Below are 21855 nucleotides of genomic sequence, written 5' to 3'. Positions count from 1 at the left end.
TTGTGATCCTTTCTTCACTTTCTTTAAAAAGCTAATTCTGAAAGTTTCCACTGAATTAATATTCTGATATCAATTAAAACTTTGTATAAGAGCAGACTGATTGCTGCAGTTAACAGCAAAGTGTATTCAGTATAATTAATCAAGTGGTTGTTACATTTAAAACAGTTTCTGTTTCTTTAGATTAGAATTCCAATCATTTAATATTCAAAGACTGAGTGTCTCTTTCATGATCCAATTCTTTCATCATATTATCAAATGTTTTCAATGCTACAGTCAAACTACGGTAGTTCTAATGATCTTGCCTTTTATATGGTCTACTAAAGGACCCACGGCTCTTTGATTAGTCAAAAGCTGTTTATGTCAACAATATGCAATTTTCACTGAACTGAAAGGATTGAGCCTATGTGTGAGATTCACCAGTCTCTGCATCTTCCCCATCCCCAATTAAGGAGTGAGCTCCCTGGGTGAAAACAAACAGACCCATCCCTCAGGTGCCAATCCCTCCCTGTACTTTTTTAATCAAAGACCAGGGGCGAGATCCCTCAATCTACAAAAAAAGGTGTTAATGACTACCACAAGATTAGCATTACAAAATCTGTCCCTACTGACATTCCCTGAGGAACACAGAATGGCTGACAGTGAAGAATCTCAGACATGTTGATGGTAGGTAATGCACTACCAATGTAGCATTATCAGAGCAAGAGGAAAGCAGACTGGTATCCGGACTTATCCGTAAAATTAAGTGTATTAATTAATTCACACAGGTTAATACGAGCACCAGTTGTGCCAAGCAATTACAGAACTAGAAAATAATTGTTTAATAAAAACCAGTCAAATTGGGATTAGCTAACTGCCAAAAACATGTGGCAAAGAGGGCACAGATGTCTTATGACAAACATAACAAAGTTGAAAGCATGAACGGTTGCACACATTTGTTTGTTGTGGTGTTTGGCGAATGACACACACATATAGACATTCACATTTGTCTGTCAGTGTCAATCACAAACCTCTATTTGTATTGTGCGTAACTGACCAAAATTGAATGCAAGGCAGATCATTACATTACAGGCATTTAGCAGATGCTCGTATCCAGCGCGATTTATGTTTACATAGCATTTACATAGCATCAATTTAAACAGCTGGATATATACCAAGGCAATGCAGGTTAAGTACCTCACTCAAGGTACAACAGCAGTACAACCTGGGAATCGAACCTGTGACCTTTAGGTCACAATACCAGTTCCTTACCCGTTAAATAATGTATCTGGATGTATAACTTGCCTAAGCTATAACCAAGAAATAGTTCTGAAATCTAACTTCCTGATGAGAGGTGACATACTTCCTGTAGCCGTCATCCCAGTCTTCAAATCAGACGCCCAGTGAACATGAAAGGAGTGATTATCACCTTGTTAGAACGAGTGTCAGAAGTCACATGGTCCCAGCCAGAGTCTGACTGAAGCTATAGTCATGTCGGCTATGAGGCCTGAACAAAGGAAGTGAAGCTACTTTAATGTACGCCATCTTTAATCCTGGGTCTTATGATCTCAAATCAGTGGATTTATCTTGGCATAACACTGGAAGACATCTGATACAAGCTGCATGATGACATGAAAACCTGTTGCTAATGTTATGGCTTATAAGACATTCCTGTTCTTCCATCAATCAGGTTTAAAATCCACTTGGACAGCTTCAAGGACAAATACAGACTTAAATAAAGATTTTTCCATCCATTCACTATACTTTGATTTCTGAAGTTCCATGAAAGTTATAAATAATCACACAGTAGCAGAAGTGCACACATCTGACAAATAAGTTTTGTTTCAAATCTGCTTTAAAAACAGCTATAGCATAATATTGTGTTCCAAGTGTATAGCTAAATGGTGCACAAACTTAGAAAAATATGTACAATAGTTCCAATAGTGGTTGGACATTGCATTATATCAATTTATTATCAAACTTTTAAATGTAACATTCAGTCAACAACACAGAAAGCAGAACTCCAGTCATTCTTCATGTAACTGATTTTACTTAGAGGTTAGTGACGATGGCAGTTAGCAATTTTTTAGTGTTCCAAAGATCCCTCCAATGCATTATTTGATATCACAGTTGGTACATTCCACCATCAACTTACACAGTAACCATCACAATCATTTGACCACACATTCATCACCCTGCTGACACAGTATAACATGAGAGTTCCTTCAATACGTTTGAGTGTTTTCATTTACTTTGTAATTGACTGCATTAGTAACGTCAGAATGCAATTACATGTACTTCCAGGCGTAGGAGGACCTTCTCATTTATTTTGGTCTGACAGTCAATGCAACGTAGAGGCCAAATTGTTGCGATGAAAATGATGCAGCCCTACGTGCCGTGCCGGCCAGCTGCATGCGCGTCAGAAGACGCATGCTACACGATTCGGCAGGACACTGCGGTGAGGAGACACGGGGCATTCCGATTTATAAACCATGAACATGTATTAGGGGGAAAAAATAGACTTATTTGGTCAGTCTATTTGCACAAGTCTATAAAACAGGTGGACATTCACACTACCGATAGTTCAGAGTTGACCGGTGGTCACCCTCACCCTGAAACTTGTACCAGGTGGCGTGGGACCCAGAGGGACTACAGGCTGAGGTGAGCAATGTTAGGAGCTTGCAGCAACATTTTGCAGCAATTGTCAAAGAAAAAAATAATAAATGCATGTTTTTAACACCATACTCAAAATAGATTAGAATACAATATTGGGGAGGAAAAAACTTTTTTTTACCCCTTGTTTAGGCCCTTGAAATCGAATCACTTAGAAGCAGCAACATAATGCATTGTTTTTTTTTTGTAAAGGGACGAATCACATCTAATGTGATCATCCACTGCCAATGGAGGAACAAGTAAGCATTGCTCACACATATATGACCATCAGGAGGTCATATATAGTGTAGTCTCTCTGACACACACAAGCACATGCTCTCTGCTTCTGACAAATAATATCCACACAATCTGAGAGCCAACTACACAATGGTATTTAACAAAAAAAATATATATTTACATGATATGCCCTCTGTTCTGTCTACATGATGAGACTCCAAATCCAAGATACGCGCAGTACAGAGGCCCAATAAAAATGTGCTTCCTCACCTCGGAGAGGGGGGATGGATATAATATCAGTTACTTCTCCATCTGGCAGTTTTGGCTGAGTAGCACCATGGCCACAGTCCAATGGCCCTGCATGCCGCACGGCATAAATAGGCGACAAGCCACAACTGATTTTTGAGCAGAAGTGCATTTACTCACATTTGAATCAATGTACCCCTACTGGGTGCAATAATTATTCAGCCTGAAATGTAAACATGCATGTTTTGAGGGATATCACATTCAGTTGTGAGTAGCGAGATGTGTGGATATTGTTTGTCAAAGCACTGCAAATCCATGTTCTTAATGTAGACATCCTTCATTTATCTTTAAAGAGAACTCAATAAATTCAGTGCTAACTTATCCATATAGTGAATCGTGTAACAGCGAGCAACAGTATACCACTATGCTTTATACACATGCTGTACAAAAGTTATAAGCAGCATAAATAGTTACTTTTACGTACAAACATTAATTTTTCTTGGTCGGACTGACATTGTAAACAGCCAGAGTTTTTTTGAATGGCAGGACAACGAGAGGTGGGATTTCCTGTTTGTCCCGTTTGTCAAATATCTGATAAAAAAGTAAATACTATCTTATATATTTTCTTATTAGGAGTGCAAATAAAATGTTGATTAATTACATATAAATATTATAGCCAACAACTGCATGTAGTGATAAGGAAATAAAAAGTACATAGCACAGAACATACATGTTAATACATTTTGTATGCAGTATATGGGTCCACCTTAACAAAAAAAGAACAACAACTGCAAAGTAGTATTATGCTATTTACAGAGACCAGCCATTTTGTCACTGCCTCAACTTGATGTGGGACATGGCAAGCCTTCAGAAAAGACCTAACCACATGTAATAGGCAGAACTGGCTCTTTACTGAAACATAAGCAACTCCCTTTGGTTTAAATCCTCTCTTTAAGCAAGGGTAGCAATGACAATAATAGCTACTATATTATTATTTTTTTTATAAAAAAGGCACTGAACTTTGGAAGCAAGGAAAGAACATAAACAGAGAAAAAAATAGACTATTGACTATCCCTCCGTGATTTAGGATTTACACTCTGCAAGTTTAAATACAAGCAAAGCAATGGAAGAAAAAACAGAACAAACTAAACATCTGTTGCCTATTCCTGGTCAGTGTTTGTGGTAGCACCCAGGAATGAGATGTCAAAGAAAAAGAATACCCAAAGAATGCTTTGACCAACTGTAGTGTAGCAGCGAGCAGGAAAGCCAAACAGCGGAGATGACACTGGTTTAAACGCTTCTGTGTAATAGGGCGGAAGTAATATGTAAAAAAACTTCCAAAAAATCCTATGTTATGAATGCAGGACATGCTGGGTCAATCGCTTAGCTGGAGTTTAAACCTCAGGCTCAAGCCCCCAGACAACAGAGCTGCATTACAACTGGAACAGCTACCCAAATCTGTCAAATAAGGATTCGCTGCGGTCTAAGGGTTCATAGCCGAGGTTCACACTCCAGCTAAACACACAGAAATTGAGCCACATTGTCTAGAATTACATCCTTGCTTTAGCACCCAGCATATTTTGAAATCCAGTTGACAGTTTAAAAATGAGTCACAACTGCTCGCCGAATACCTTCCGGATGGAACGGTCACCTTTAAACCGGTAAATTCTGAACCATTTCCCCACCCCACCCTCCAAAATTAACAGGCGTAATCAAGAAAATCAAGGTGCTAACATTAACACTGCCATCAGGCCTTCCAAAATTAGCAGGGGGAGAAAGCAGCTTCAGAATGATTATTAAATAAAGCCTTCACCCCCCCCCCCACCCCTTGTCTGCTCCTTGCACACCTCCCTTGGTTGCTACTAGTTTAAACTCTGTTCTGTTTTAGCATGTGACTGTTGCACGCTCAAATAGCTTATGGTCACAGTCAGCAGTGAGAGAGATTTTTTAGACAGGCATAAATAAAAAAGGATCCAGGTCAAAACTAGACACTGAACACGGGTATACAGGTATGAGAAAGGGGAAAAAGACAGGTGTGTAAAAGCTGCATGGTTCAGCATTTACCTCTTTGCAGTCGTCTGTTAATCTTCCTCTGACCAGCACCAACCAATCAGCAGTGTAAACGGAACTCTGCAGCGTCTGAATGCTATGGTAGAGCCGAGGGTTGTAGTGTAGAAGGGTCGTGACAGTAGTGTTTCGGGGTGAAATGTGGTTAGCGTTGTCATTCGGCGGGGAATTCCCCCTCTGCCCCCCCGCCCCACTCCTTCACTCAACGGCGCCTCCTCTGGTTAATCGGGTGCCTGCAGCCCGCAGTGACGGCGGGATTGCGGAATGTAAAGAGACAGCAGCCGGCAGCACGCGCACTTTGGGCAGCGCTCGTGCTACCGCGCACCCTCCCGAATCAATGGCGCAACGTTGCAGTGAAGGGGACAGCCTACGGTTACAATTGCGATTTGGCCTACTCAGTTGTAGAGGGAATACAAAGTTGTTCAAAGACTTTAAAAAAAAAAAAGTAGTATGTGCGGATATGTCAGTGAGTTACAGGTTGTACTCTGGTCCCGGGGGGTCCGTCCCTCTCCTGTGGCGGGGGGACGTGGACGCCTTGGTGGGCGAGGGAGACGCCGTGCTGGAGGAGTCGCTCCCAGCCGTGTCGCCGCTGGAGGGCAGGGAGGAAAGCTGGGGTATGGGGGGTCCCCTCTTCCTGGCCAGGAGGCCCCCGTCGAAGGCCCCCCTCTTCCTCGCCTCCTGGCGGGACTCCGCCCCCGCCGCCTCCTCCTCCGGGGGCGGGGCTTTCCTCCGGGTGTCGCCGGGGCTGTCGGGCGGGGGCGGCTGCCTGGGCGGCTCCGGCTGGCCCTCGGGGGCCCGCCCCGCCCACGGCTCCGGGGCCGCGCCCCTTCTCTCCCCGTTGTCTCCGCCCTCCCCCAGTGAGCGCCTGGCCTCCCCCGCCCCCGCTCCCAACCCCGCCCCCGCCCCGGCCGTCGCCCCCGGTGACGTGGCGCTCTGCCCGTTCAGCTCCAGAAGGCCCTTGCCCAGGCTGTTCTGGAATTCGCGGCAGCTGTGGAAGCTCTCGGTGCGGCGGGCTCGGGCCAGCAGGGGGCTCTCTCTGTACGGCCGGAGGGCCCCGTAGGTGGCCGTTTCCGGGATGGGCTCGTGAGCGTGCAGCTGCAGGCTGGGGCACAAAAACATAGCAGGGAAGCGTAGGATTATGGGTAATCCTTATCTAAACTGTCTAATTTGTTTTTATATTTTATTTAGTCATTTCATTAGAAGGAGCTAATGCAGTGGGGACTTAAACCCACCCTACCCCTGGTGGGATAAAATTCCCAGTCGCAGTTCTGCTGCTGACAAAGCAGTGATGCTGACCTGGGCAGTGTTTGCTATAGCTCTGGTTCACAAAGTTTACGTTATAGGAGGGGCTTCAGGTGGGTCACGACATACTTTACATAAGAAAAAAAATATTTTCCAATGTAAATACTTTCCTTTAACTTTCCTTTTTCTGACAACAGTCAGAAAATACAGTTTATATTCCCAGTACTAGTTGCAGTGCACATGCAGTTATGCTGTTAAAATTTCATACCACTAAATGCAAAAGTATTTGGACAGTGAAACACTATTTGTTGTTTTGCACTGTACTCCAGCACATTGGTTTGGAAATAAAACAGTGAACATGAGGTTAAAGTGCAGACAATCAGCTTTAATTTGAGTGTATTTACATCCATGTAAATACACTCAATACATTGCCCCCGCCCCATTTTAGGGGAGGATTTAGGGGACGACTATGGTGGCTCAGCCGTTTCTTGGCCAGCTGTGTGTCTTCATCAGGTCGCGCACAAGAAAGCAAACAAAGGTCTAGACTTGGTTCTATGTGTGGAATTTGGGTTTTTTACAGGGGTTCACAGGGTTGTGACCCAAACTGACCTGGAGCAGGACTCCCGTAGCCGGCTGTGCTGCAGGACCGAAGGGGCGGGGCTGATGTTGGGCGTGGCGCAGCGGGACGTGCTCAGGTCACATTGGTCCAGCAGCTTCAGTAGCTCCTCCTCCGTGGGGCCGCCCACTTCTTCTCAACACAAACAGAAGGAGATTTGTTTACTGCATTTATCTCAGGGGGGCTTAATTGGTACAACGCCACAATAAAGTAGTCCGTCCATGTAAATACACATAAACAAATATCTGTAAAAACAATCAATTTAAACCTTGCATAATTTTGTAGCCTATTTTTTTTATCTTAATAGACCAAAGAATTATTTTATACATATCATTTAATTAGACTTTATTATTCACAGTTCTTAATCATGAAACACAGCTGTTCCAATTAAACCCCATGTGCTCCAGTTGATGAGATTGTGTTTGAACACAATGCAAGACAACGGTTTTGATTTCACAAGCATGCAGTTCACTTATAATAAACACAGAAAACAAAGATTTTCTATCAATAGTTCATGAGGTTGCCTTCTTTGGAACACTTACGGGTATAACTGGCACACCAGGTATTAAGTCCATTCTGGATATTTCATATACAGTACTTCATCTCAAATGTCAAAATGTTTATAAATGAAGTCATAACTTTAAATGAGCCATACATCTTTCATTTTTCATACTTTTAAGTATGTCTTCAGAAATTGTGTAACAGACATCTCAAAAAGGTTTAAACTTAGATTTGAGTGGACTAAATAGGTACAGTTACCATTAATTCTGGGGGTTTCCAAGGTTGCATTTATGGAACTTATTTAAGAATTTCTCATGCTAATTCAAGGGACATCTCAATGGCTTTCAAGGTGAATTTTCAAATTCTCACATTTTTGTAATCAAACAGTGCTGTAATGGGCTTTGGCCAAACCTCCACAGCCACAGGCCTTACCGGCTTCCCTCTTGGCCTTGTCTTCGGTCTTGTTGGCCAGGTCCATGGCGGTGGTGAGGTCCCACATCTGGATGCTGCCGTTGCCGTGGCCCGTGAAGAGGTACCGGCGCGGCCTGGACCCCATGCGGCTGGACCCCTCGCACTCCCGCACCGTGAAGCAGGTGATGGTGGTGCCGTCCACCGCCTGCACCTCGCAGATCCTGCAGCCGAAAACCCACCAATCAGAACACGCCGGCAAACAACACCGGCAAATCACCACACAGATTTTATCCCCAGGAGACACTAGGAATATCTAAATGTATAAAATGTGAGTGTATAAGATTTAGTAAGACTATTTTTCTCTTTTTGCAAGGATAGCTTGATTAGGCATATTCTGGCCCTCTGTATAACAAAATGGTACTAATCTGCAGCAACACACTTAAAAAATGATGAACTAAAATTTTGCGTCAACAAAAAGACCAGAGAAAGCAAATTATGTATCGATCATTATTTGTTTCCTACTGGGCCAGTCGTCTTTGCCATGAAGACTGGTTTACAACAGCAGACTTTCATGAAATTCAAGCTGTCCTAAACATTTTGGAACATTTTCACTCGGCTTCTATCTTTGCAGAACAATAAGGTTCTGTATATTATTATAACTCTAGGTTTCATTAAGCTTAATTAAATCCATGCTGGAGACCGGAATACGCTGGAATAAATAGTCAGTAAGGATCTTAATCAGTAAGGTCTTCAGGAATGGGGTAGATAATCTTGGTCATGTTTCATAATGATCTACAGAAATGTGTGTGTGTGTAACGGAGTAGCCGCTTTTGAAAATAAACGAAAATTGCAGATTGCAGAATGCTGAGAAATAGATATTTTGACCAGAACAGCCACTGCTTATGCAAATCTTGGTTTTTTAAATAATAGGAGATAAATATTTAAATGGACAATAGTCTAAGAACTATGAAAACATTAGCCCGTATTACCTTTTACCAGTTGAAGAGAGGCGTACAAACAGCTTGTTGGTTATTGGAATGACTTTCTGAATGAACACCTGCTGGTCATCCCTCTCTCCAAAAGGGCCTTGGAAAACAATTAAAAAACAATTAACCCAGAATCATAAACCATCTCAATTTCCCATGTGAGCTCTCACACATTCATGCAATGAACCTTCACAGTTTTCATAAAGGTCTAGGCCTCTGGGTTTCAGAGTAGCAGTGCTATCTAAGCCAGTCAATGACCAGGTTTTGCAGTCCTGACTAGAACACATGGCACATGAAGAGAATTCTCTGTGTCCACAAAGCTGTCACTGTATAACCCTGGGTCCACTTTGCACCAATACATGATGGCCCTACACAAGGACCCTCTTTGCCTCTTCCTTCTCCTCTCCTCCTCTCTTCCCCTCCCTCCATCCATCCCTCCCTCCTCCCTTCCGTCCTGCCCCTCTCCTCCCCCCCGCTCACCGATGTCGTTCCCGGAGCAGTAGCTGCCGTGGCTCTCCGCCTCCTCCAGGGAGAGGATCTTGAAGGAGGCGAGGGGCGTGGAGCCCGGCTGCGTGGAGATCATGCCCCGGAAGCGCGTCACCGTCCACGTGCGCACGTGGTTGTTATCGGCGCACACTGGAACCGGCGGGGCGAGAGGGCGCAGCGTGAGCGCTCAGAGCATTTCCATCAAATGACCCAGCAGTCCTATATGGCCATTCTATGTCATGGGTGATGAGCTTCAGTCCTGGAGGGCTGCAGTGTCTGCAGGTATTTGTGCTTTCCTTTCAAACAGCAGCCAATTAAGGCCTTGATTAAGGCCAAGGTGGGTGGACTCTTTAGCCAATCAATGATTGAAATGAATCACCCGTGCGGAAACACACCAAAAACCAGCAGACAAAGAGGCCCTCCAGGATTGGAGTTTGACACCCCTGCTCCATGTGAAATCCATATAAAAATGGCCTTACTGTTACACATTACTTGAATATATCTGCCAGCATAGTTGACTGTTATCAAGACAACTGGTTTGAGCACATTACAGTTATTTTCTCTAAAGAGATTTAATGATAATTTTCTGCATTTATTTTCTACACCGATCCTCTAATTTGCCCATTTGACCGCACTTATACACTTTGTTTTGAAAGTGGATAACTGGATGCATGTAAATGAGTTTAATGTAACACAATGAAGAGAAATTTAACTTATGTATGTAACTTACTGAAACATAGCTTAGTGTTTCTGCACTGGACATAAAGGGAAAGTAACATAACATGATGCAATGTAACTGATATACACACGCCCCCGTTCCCCATAACGTACGCCCACCTGAGACCAGGTGTTTCTCGGAGAGCATGATCTTGGTGACGGGGCTCCGGTGCACCGTGAAGGTCTGGAACAGCTGGGGCCCCGACCCCACCGTTTCGGGGTGCTGGACGATGACCCTCACCGCCCCCGAGCTGGTCCCGTAGGCAATCTCAATCCAGTTCCCGCTCACACCTGGGGAAACAGGGTCGCGTCAGCGACAGTGGGATGGTGAGGAGCATCATGGGTAAAATAAAAAGGGTGGGGAAGGGTGGCGGCTCACTGGTCTTGGGCGTGAGGTAGACGCTCAGGGCGGTAATGGCATCGTTGGAGGGGTCGTGGTACAGCTCCGTCACCAGGAGGTCGTTGTCCTTCATTCTCAGAGGGAACTTTTGCATGTCTGAACGCCAGAGGCATAAAAAGAGAATCATTTCTCACTTTTTAGGTAATTTCTGAAATGCTACACCAGTGGTGCTCAAGCATGTGCCAAGGGCCAAGGGTATGCAGGTATTCATTCCAACCAATCACTTCAGCTGCTGATTTCACTAATTAGTTGTCTACTCTCTGGTTGGCAGCATGTTAATTAGTAAAATCGGCAGGTGTCGTGATTGGCTGAAAAAACCTGCATACGCTTTGGCACATGATTGAGCAACCCCTGCGCTACACAAACACACAAGCTAAACATTTTTTCATTTTTATGATTGACCAGCTCCTGTACTACAAGGCCACACAAGCTAAATATTTTAGCATTTTTACAGATTCAATACACGTGAAAGAATATTACATATGACACAGGGTGTGCGATGCAAAAACGGAAAGTTCTTGCAGGGCAGGTGGGCTTGAAACTATGCTGGATAGGTATCTGGGAGCTCAGAGACCGTATGTCCCCTGCAAGGGGGCTGTATGGATCTGAGAGGTTAAAGGTCATGGTCTTAGCTGTGGGCGTGGCACAGATATCACAGCCATGTCTCACCAATGTAGTAGATGGAGCCGTTACTGCAACCCAGCAACAGGAAGGATCCGGCCGTGTCACAGCTAGTGATGGGGACTACATCCTGCACCTGATAGGACAGAGAGAAACCACATTACTCTCCTCCTTTCATACACCCGCTCATGCACACATACACATTTCATAAACTGCATCATCAAAACCAATGGGAAAGGATATATACATTAGACCATAAGAATGTTGCATGAAGAGGCCATTCAGTCCACCTACTCTTGTCATTTTTATCTGCCATCTACTTCCCACAGAATTCTGACATAATTGGAAATGTTATGAAGTACAGAACTTTTTTGCCACTCCGTACAGTTTCACACAGTTTGACCTTTGACCAATGAAGCAACCTTGAGTGACCCCTCAAGTACAGGTACTGGTCTTTGAGAACATGCTGTCGATAAGGACACAAAATGCAGCACCGACTTCAACATCTCTTTATTTAGTGTCTTTTCTTGACATGATTTCATAAGCCACAGCGTCAACACCAAAAGGAGTAGATTTTCTTTGACATATTGTCATTTGACAAACCAATGTGTTTCACAGCCTTTGTTTTGGTCATTCATTTCCTCACTTGTTCCACGTTTCATAATCTGCAGCATCGATGCCAGTTTGCAAGAGGCCAGTTTGCTTGTTGACCAATGGCCAATTTAATGGCAGATGGGAAAAGAAGGGTTGAGGTGAAGTTTGTGTGAAGTGTCTCACCTGCCAATGCTGGGTAACAGCGTTCCACACCCCCACCTTGCCCGTGTGACTGGTGGCTACCAGCTGACTGCCAATGAAGAACAGAGAGTCCACAGGCACACCCAGGCTGAACACACCTGAACACAGAGAAAGAAACTGAACACCTCTGGAAAAATAAAAACAAGAACAAAGACAGATACACCTGGACAGACACACTGGCAGATTGAGCACAAGTTTACATAGAGAAACACATACAGACATGCAAGCATGCAAACATACATGCACTCATATGCATACTCACACATACAACTCACACACATGCACACGCACACACACACACACGCACACACACACACACACACACACACACACACACACACTCATGCACATGCGTACATACACATATGTGCTTAGGCATGTAGCTCACTCTACCTATCTCATTCCCACTGCCTCCATCTTGGATGCTCCAGAGGATGATGCTGCTCTCCGATGCCGCGGCAACCATTTTGTCCTTGTCTCCATGGGGACCACCCACCACCTTCGCATTGAGCGCCACGCGTTCGATCGCCCAGTCCAGGTAAGGGCTGGAGAATACTTGCTGCCATCCTGAAGATTCCTTTATCCTACAGCGCATTTACACACACAGGCACACAAGCACTCAGACTTAACTTTCTGCTCTAAGCACACTAAATGTTTTGCTATGTCGTATCTGAATGGCAAAGACACAGATGGACCCCTAGCAAACACACAAGCCTCTCATATGGATTTATTTGCATTTGCAGTGAAAGGCAGCATTAGCTACCTGTAACAGATGACAAAATGTGCATATGCTGCAACAATCCAGTTGTGGTGCCCGGCGACAATGAGCACTTTCCTGGGGTCTACAGGTGACCCTGTGGAAGACATAACCAGAAGAAAAAAATTACCGGGAACAGTTCACAACAGCACATGCACAGTCAGGAACCAAGAACCAAAAATATGGCATGTATGCAATAGCTCAGCTAAGTTCAGCCTTTGCCATTAGTGAATCTCACATTGTAACGATTTGCTAGCTCAACATCAATATGCACAGAGGGGCATATTTAGACATTTACAGAACATCCATAGACATCAACTGAAACCTGCTACCTCCAAGATTATAATGCACGTTAAATGCTTAATGAGCTAGCTGATTTGTGTATAAAATATTTGTGCTACTGAATTTGTTCAGAAGTAATTTACATCCCAGGAAAATTTTACCCGACATGCTAACCAAAGTAGCCTCCAACACTTCCAATATTGTTTCTAAGCATATGAAGTTCCTTTGGCAATACCCCCAACATGCCATGTTTATCATGTGACACTCCAGGTATTTTGAATTTAAAATTTTGACTGCAAGTAACATGCAAGCAGATGGTGGTAACTGCTATAGCTGCCAACAATAGAAGTGGTTTAATCTATATTGATTATATTAAAAGAATGAAACCTTGTCTTTAGCAGAGTCCATTTCAAATGTGCAGTCAGAAGCGATGAAGCTCACTGCTTTAAAATGGAGGTTGGCGGCCCCCATAGACTCACCCAGTCTTTGGAGGTCCTCGGCACCAGGGGCCCCGTGAACGGCGGTCTGCGGGGAGGCCCTGGGGAGGCCCCCCTCGGCCCCGCTCGGCACCGGTCGCTCCTCCGGGCCAGGGGCAGCCGCGGTGGGGACGGGGCTCTCTTTGCGGGCTGGGATGGCTGTGGGCACAGAGGACAGAGAGACCGCACAACACTGTGAAGTGCCAACCACTTATTTAAACCAGGGGTGCACAACTCCGGTGCTGGAGGGCTGGTCTGCTATAAACTATGCTCATTAACACCTGTACTTGAGCACATTAAGGTCTTTTGGATACACTTGCAGTCCATGGCCGTAGCTGGTACTTATACTCTTCAAAATATGATTGAACTAATTAAATAATTAAGAGCAGAAGTTGGCACAAAATCCTGAAATGGATCGGCCCTTGTGCAACCCTGATTTAAACACTAAACAATGTTAGTTAATTGTTTATAACAGTTTAACCAATCTGGAAAAATGTGGAAAGAATAATTACTTTTTCAGTTTACTTGTTCAATTTAGGGATTAAGATCATTTTTCTAACTCAAAATCGTGTTTCTTCTTCATTTTAATGAAAACTATTCTAAACAACCCTCATTTTTAAAAATTCTGTTTTGGGGTAATACCTGAATCAGTAAATGCATGTAGTACCGATTACAGAGTCATATCCAGTTGACAAAATCCTAATACATTTTCAAGTGCTTCCAGATCGTGAAAGATGCTACTTCAATACAATGTGTTATTACGTGCGGCACCCATGCTACTGGCACTCTAGGGGGCACTGCAGAACCACCTGCAAAACTGCAACATTTAAAAATGTATTACGCCCATCCTGTTTCACATACATGCACTGAATTTCACATGCCTACCTCCTCATCCTGAAAAAATAATTTCATAAAACCCATGACATCTGCCACATTGGATTGCCCACCATTTTCAATTTTCTTAAAACTTTTTTGTTCTTCTCCAACAATATTTACCTGATTCTCAGCAAATTAGGCATAATCTACACCACATCAATGTGTTACATTTTGAAGGAAATATGGATATATCAAAAGATGGCCACAGGACTGTAATTTAAATTTAGCAAAAATGGCTGACCATGCCCAAAATATGTGTACGGCCTCAAATTTGTATTTGCAACAATACTTCAGGGGATGACAGACAGCCTGCACAGCATGCACAGGCTCACAGGGTTAGGCTGGAAACATACCCTTCGTAAGTACGTGAACGCAGACGCTTAAAGCTATGCAAAGTCGATTTCACGCGTAGGTGTGTTCTAAAATGTGTCACCTGAAATTCTTAATGCAACGCAAGTGTGAGTCTCACTTTCAAGCGTCGGAGTGAGGGGCATTATAGCAGGTAAAAGCCGTCTTCTTCCACTTGCGCTTTCTTCTGCTCAGTATTTTGCAATTGTCCTGAATCGCCCCCTTGAGGTCTCGGGATTATTAACTCCATATGGACATGAGAACGCGCACTGAGTAAGTGCAACTGAGCCGTGCGTTCGCAGCGCGTCGGCCTGCCACGGTCATTTGCATTTGCGTACTTGCGTAGGGTTTGTTTTGGGCCTTATTGTGCAATATGACCTAGAGGAGGGCGCTAGTTGCAAAAATACTCATTTGCATAGGCTCCATAAGGAAGAAATTTTACTAAATTTGACAGGAACCCTCTGAAAGCTTCCCTGCAACAGTGCTGAGAAGCACATTCCCCACGATTTTTAAAGAAAATTAAACATTATTTATATGCATATATTGTGGAAGACTTGACCACACCTCCGTTAAATCCAGTCTCTGTTCAAATATTTGAAATGTACAAATTGAAGAGTGACTCATGTTGGTCATGTGTACCAAGTTTCATGTGACTACCATGCTAGGGTGACGCTACAGCACCACTTCAAATTAGCCACTTCAGATAGTGCCACCAGCAGAATTTCAATATTGAAAAAATTATTGTGGCCACCCCCTTTCACTTACATGCACCAAATTTTGTCCACATGCGTACCTCCTCCTCATATGACCTACAGGGGCTGCTTTTTGTAAAATACTAATTTGCACTGGCTCCATAGGCCCAAAAGCCCAAAACCGACAGGAACCCTGAGACAGCTTCCATGCAAAAGTCTTGAGAAGCACACCTCACTCCAATATATTACATCTGAATATGCATACAATGTGGACAACATATTTGACCTATTTGACTGCACCTACTTCAATTCCAGCCTCTATTCAAATGTTTTGAAATGTACCACTTTAAGAGGGACCCACATAGGTCATGTGTATCAAATTTCATGCCACTACCACCCTAGGTGGTGCTACAAGACCACTTCAAAATTTCAATTTTCAAAAAAATAATAATTACAGACGTACCCTAACATCCAGTACACACCAAAGTTGGTATGAATGGTATTTTGATTAGGTTTGCAGTCCATGACAAAGTATGCCCCAATGCACTATGACTCACCCTTGTTGCTTGGCCCCTGACATTGCTGTTGGTAGCTATATTCATTATTATCACTATTATTATCATCATCAACCCCCAACTCAGCTCTGACAGGTATACCAGTGTGTTACACATGCTAACAAAGAACAATAGACGCATTTAGTACAAGCTGGAAGGCATTGTTTCACCAGAGGGGACGGTTGCTAGAAATGATGGCTTATTATCATAAAGCAGGACACAAAGACCTGTCAATGACATAGTAGTATCTCTGTTAACTTGACTACCACTGTGCTTTAATAGAGTCTGTGGACATACCTGGAGGGGGCAGGTAGCCATGGAAGAGCACGCTGCCACACGATGACCTCTCCAGCTCCTCACACAGTAGCAACCGCCGCACTGCCCATAGCAACCACGGCAGGAGAGGGAACAAGTTCACCCAGAAATAAACAGCAAAGGAGGAAGAACATTAACAACGAAAAATGACACAATGAACTGATTCACTCAACAGCAAATCACAACAATGCATTAAATCCAGGCATCTCCTTGGGAACATGTATCAAAACTCAGGTTTCAGGTTTGTACTACTTTGCCAGTGTTGACCATTCCTGAACTGATGCCTTACAAATCTGAAAGGATTGTCTGGAAACAGCATTTGAGCTAATCGGGTTGCCCCGGAGCCATCTGCCCAGATCAAAGTGCACAGCTGAAGTGCGTGCACTGCACACTCCTCTGCTGTACTTGCCAAAATGCTAGTGATTGTTTTTCATACTATGGGCCACACTGTAGGAGAGCTGGTAACACCAGCCTGGTGTGTTGCAAAGATGAACAGTGGTGATATGAACCACTGTAGCCTATATCACTCCTAATTATCTGTAATATAACTTAAGTACACGGCCCTGGTTCGAACCTGTGATGTCTGAGCTGCAGGGTCCATCCTGCGCTTGGTGACCCTTGACCTACTAAGCCACTCAGGAGCTTCATCAATGGTTTTGCTTCCTATTTTTGTCTGACTCTACAATTTGATTAATCACACTTATTAAGTGAAAAATATTTAATGTGCCCATCGAAAGCATACCTAATGGTGTTATCCCATAGAACTCTGCTTCATGTCGAAGAATGTTAATGTTCACTCCCCTGTGGAAGAAAAAGTATGCCTTTGACATTATTGCCTTTTCAAAGGAAGTTTCCCAACAGTATCTCCAGCCCCAGCTGTAACATAGCGGAGAATGTTTCCCAAATCACCTACCGTAGGTCTAGTTCTTTCGTACGGAGGAAATTCAAAATCGGTGCAAATGCTGTAGGGTCCCTGTCAATAAATATCTGTGAAACAAAGAAGCAACACAGCACAACAAAGTAAAACTTTGTTCACAGACACACACATACACACACGCACGTACACACATTTCCAATTACATTTCAGAAAAACTTACACCAGGATGCACACTAAATGTACACAACTTAAATTTTTACCAATTACTTTTGTCTCTCCCATTTAGTCAGTGAATATATCTGGTATATGTGGCAGTCTTTAAGGCAGTGAACATTGTAAAATGTAAAATTCCCTAAGCGTCACTTCTAACACTTTGGCCCAATGAACAAAATACAGTAAAAAGAATGTGAAAATAAAAGACAAAAATGAATGAATAAAAAAATATGACAGCCAGAAAGCTTGAGGGACCGCTCTCTATAGTGTAGAACAACTGGTGGGAAAACAGTACTCACAGCTCCAGTTTCATCCCGTAACGTGGATATCCTGCCACTCAGCAAACTGAAAAACAACACAGTAGAGCCATGAGAACCGAGCCACTGAGGCCTTCACCCACTGCTGGCACTGCAACTGTTCTTACCAGCTGTTACCCATAATGCATCAGGCAGGTCACAACACTTGAAAATGTTCTTATGATTACAAATTCATTTCACAGCCACCTACACACTGTGCAATTAAGCTAGACATGTGCTGCCTAACATTTAACAATACAGCCTTTTTCAGCATCAAGTACACAGGAAGATATTCAGAACAATTTAAAGTTTAGTTTGTCAATTTAAAGAATAATTGAGATCAATACAGAATTAAAACCAATTGTTTTCTCACTTAGAAAGCTGACAAAAACAATAATGTTTTTGAGAAGCAAGAATTTGACAGGATTTCTGCATTTAAAATGTACGAGTAGAAATGCTAGAAACGGGTTGCAAAACCAGTGGAAACAGGAGAAGTCACAAGTCAGTTTGTTTTAAAATACAACAGCCAACACCTTCCCAGTAAGTTTGATTAAAGATCAACTTTATTTTAATGTTCTAAAGGCAGTCAAAAAAAAACTTATCTCCAATAATAAGTATTTTCATAAGTATTTTCCAGAAAAAAGTTATGTGCATATATAATTTGCATAGTTTTTGCAAAAATGTAACAAGTTAAACTCAAACCGGTAAAGCAGGAACCTACCTTGAGAAGAAAGAGTCAGGAATCCACATCAAAGTTTGCCTGGAGGTGCTGAACCTGAAATGGATGGACATTATGTAACACTGGGCCATTTCCATTACCATGCACATTAAAGGTCCAAGAAATTGAAATCTGTGAATTCTTTGATCATGTGTTGTTTTCATACCTTTTTTTTTTGCCAGACTCAGAAATATATTTTTATTATTCTTGCAAAAAAACAAACAAACAAAAAAAAAAAACATAGAATAGCTTATCCCAAAATTGGCTTGCTTTCCCCCTTAGCTAAACGCTAGGTTATCAATGGCTGGGGTTAACTGGGTACAATGTACACCGCTGAAACGCTATGACCGGTGAAATCCTTTCTACTTCCTCTTGCTGCTTTTGCGCAGGCCAGCTAAAATGCCTAAGCATTGTGCCCTCTCTGGATGCAGAAAAACCATATGATTTCGGCATATGATTTTTTTTTCCGAAGAAGGAAGAGACCCACGTGAAATGTGTTTCATTTCTGGAGGCCCACAGGCACTGCAATATTGCAATAACCCCAACAGTTGATATTTGTAGTGACTTCACCAACTATCTGCAACAATGTGGCTTTGCTAAGAATCTTACGCGGGCACATGGTGTAGTGCCTTCCTTCCCTCCCTCTCAACCGTTCTGCTAGTGACACGCCCGTTGGTCTCCGAACAGATGCGTGATCAGAAAGTAGGCCTATCGTTAGCTAGCGATAATTAAATAGCATTCAAGTTAAGATATACTATACAACAGTAAAGCTTAGCTTATGTTGCTTTCTTTCGTGTTGCTGGGTAGCTACTGCACTGAACAACCTGCCCTAACCTAGTGACAAGGAATGGTCTACTTTTCTGGACCTTTAAAACTACACCTAGTACACAACAAAATATTTTATTCCACAAGAAACCTCAAAAGCAATTAATGAAATGTCATGTCTTCCACTAACAACGTGTAATGACCATTCCGGTGATAAAATGCATTCACTCTGAGTCATGGTGCTCCACCAACTGAGCAGTGCACAAAAACAGGCAGAACTTTAACTGACTGAAATGAAGAGTGGTGGCCATGTTGACAAGGTAATACTTGGAATTTGGGGAGAGCTTTTGCTACTCTTTGACATTAGTGAAATTGGGATTTCATTGATCCCACTTAGAAAGAACTCTGGTTAAGTGCTTCATGTCAAAGGACAGCAAATCTTGAGCCTGGGGACTTTTCCTGTTAGGAGAGAACAGTACCACACATAGCACTGCCCCAACACCACCTGATCAAAGCTGATCTCTGTGTACGAACTGATCTCCTGTGGAGGTACTACTGCAAGTACTAACAAAGAAGACTGGACTCAATGGCTGAGAGGACTAGGGGCAGGGGTTGTTGACACAGGCAATGGCAAAACAACCATTTTAATTTGAAAATCAGCTCATTCCTATCAGTCATGTGGATGCAGAAGAAAACGTTCAGCTTATTAGTTCTGCATTTCATTTATTAGTGCACGACATAGAGATCACTGCTATTTAATGGTGTAACATAACATGTGACCTATCCAAAAGCCTTGGCAAGTAATTAAGGTAACTATTAAAACAGTTAATGGAGAAATGTAATACAATACAGGCAACTATAAATTATGTAACAGGTTTCTGCATCCAGTTCCACCATCATTTAACTTTTGAAAGCTCTGTAGAATTAGAAAAACATGATAGGATTTCACACTTAGAGCTTAGAATGTTTTCATATTGAAACAAGCGTATTGACCTTAAATTGAGCAAATCTACAAATATTTAATTATGATGGAGGTGGGTGGATTTGTTGCTTTAACTAATGTTTACATTATACGACGTGCAATTAACCATTTAATTTAGAGCCATCATTCTGGTGCTTGGTGTACTTGCACCACAGTATAATCCTAATCGAAATGAATTGTAAAATGAGGGTTGCAACATCGTAGCAGCTAATTACGGACAGTGCACATAGTGCATTTGAGAGAAAAGTATTTCGGTTTTCTGATATTCTGCAACGCAAATTGTTAGTGGCATTGCACGAATATTTGAAAATATTTAATGCACTATTGAAAGAAACATCAGTACAAGTGGCATACTGACCGCAGCTGTAAACCATTGGCCAGAACTGAAACCACAATACGTTTTAAATGTGTGGATATACATTTGATCTTTAACTACAGCGAAACTAAATCGCTATTGCCAATTCACCCGTGAACACAGAAAACTGTCGTTTACAATGATTCTTATTTAATTTTTTTTAGCTATGTCGATGGCCTGATAATGTTGGAGATCACACATTATAATATATGCTAGCCTACATTATATTACGGCAATCATCACATTAATGAATATACGTTACTATGGTGACAGAAACGTGGGAATTTCACGTCTGACAACTCGACTACGACTAGTCAATAACGCATGTAGCCTAAATAACACGTCTTAAATGCAAAGTACACCAGAGACTAGCGGACTACGACAGCTAGCAGTTCATTACGCAACAGCAACGAAAATTAAATACAAATAGAATGACTTGACAATAACTCGTTTTGAGTTCCTTAAACGAATAACTGCCCCCTAAAAAGTCATATGAGTGTACAGAGGGTTATTCAAGACTTCAATCTAACTTCTAACTCATATACATACAGTCTGCATGTGAGTTTTCAAAGGCTACAGTCATCCTAACCGAATAAAGTGAAACCTTCGGTTAAGCTACGGTATCAACATTCGGGCCTGTGTCACTCGACTATCTCCAGGCAGTCAATACTGCTGTCCGCTACGTTATTCCGTCCGCACGGCACTTGGAGACTATTATCTGTATTTAGCTAGATAACCACTGCATCACTTACCTTGTACCTCCGACATTAAGTTGAATAATTTCCCCCGTTCCCGTTGTTACACTGTTGCAATTCCCGGCCATGTTCTCTCCCCTTTCCCCCGCAGGCACCCACGCCAGCGCACAGCAAGACCAGGCTGTCAAATGTTTTCAATTTCCAGTTTTTAAAAAGAAAAACTCCAGTTATTCCTCTTCCGAAACTCGCTACTACCCCTCCCGCCTAACTTCCCCCTCCCAGAAATGCACCTAACTAACGAGACTTCCTATTTTACAATTTTATGGATCGGGAGAGGGGGGCAAATATGACCAGTTCATCGTGTTCACAGGCACGTCTCTTGGGTGTTTTGAACTGTGTACCGTGTAATATAGGCTCAGGTCTCGCAACGGGTGTTTTGTCAAATGGGTGCAACACAGCACCCCTTGTCGTCGCATTTCACAGTGTTCAACTGTGCATAGGCTATGATCCAGTCGACTACACCAGCTACCGCTCCCACTACGTCATTCCCAGATTCTAAAACTCGCAACTTCACACAAGAGAGATTAATGCAGCCACTGTTCTGTATGTATTACACCGTGACGTAGCACAGACAAATGGGTTTATCCGGAAATGACGAACCCAGGCGGGAGGGGCACTGTCTGGCGATGTGGGCATTGTCC

At 42.9% G+C, this 21855-nt stretch overlaps 1 protein-coding gene across 1 annotated transcript; it reads right to left on the bottom strand.

Annotated features, from left to right (window-relative positions):
- Window positions 1-1923: 1923 nt before the first annotated feature.
- Window positions 1924-21763, bottom strand: kctd3 (potassium channel tetramerization domain containing 3). Its single transcript, XM_035379959.1, has 18 exons — window positions 21212-21763; window positions 18361-18414; window positions 17643-17688; window positions 17167-17240; window positions 16996-17054; window positions 16236-16316; window positions 13472-13627; window positions 12717-12807; window positions 12347-12537; window positions 11936-12051; window positions 11207-11294; window positions 10517-10633; window positions 10258-10428; window positions 9415-9570; window positions 8938-9034; window positions 7970-8169; window positions 7030-7168; window positions 1924-6280 (listed from the first exon to the last, which is right to left on the bottom strand). Exons 1-18 carry the CDS (start codon window positions 21280-21282, stop codon window positions 5650-5652), a joined length of 2538 nt encoding a protein of 845 aa, XP_035235850.1. The 5' UTR covers window positions 21283-21763; the 3' UTR covers window positions 1924-5649.
- Window positions 21764-21855: the final 92 nt, after the last annotated feature.

Source organism: Anguilla anguilla, chromosome 1 (assembly GCF_013347855.1).
Source record: "Anguilla anguilla isolate fAngAng1 chromosome 1, fAngAng1.pri, whole genome shotgun sequence".
Taxonomy (NCBI): domain Eukaryota; kingdom Metazoa; phylum Chordata; class Actinopteri; order Anguilliformes; family Anguillidae; genus Anguilla; species Anguilla anguilla.
The sequence above is the reverse complement of the archived record's forward strand: the minus strand, read 5'-3'. Positions and strand labels throughout refer to the sequence as shown.

What these genes read in the sequence shown, in the direction of transcription:
- kctd3 (XM_035379959.1), bottom strand. Translation starts at nt 21,282, where the DNA reads ATGGCCGGGAATTGCAACAGTGTAACAACGGGAACGGGGGAAATTATT. An exon ending in CATTTTGTCATCTGTTACAG is followed by an intron (nt 12,538 to 12,716) that starts GTAGCTAATGCT and finishes AATGCGCTGTAG; the next exon opens with GATAAAGGAATCTTCAGGAT. An exon ending in AGGCAGTGGGAATGAGATAG is followed by an intron (nt 12,052 to 12,346) that starts GTAGAGTGAGCT and finishes CTCTGTGTTCAG; the next exon opens with GTGTGTTCAGCCTGGGTGTG.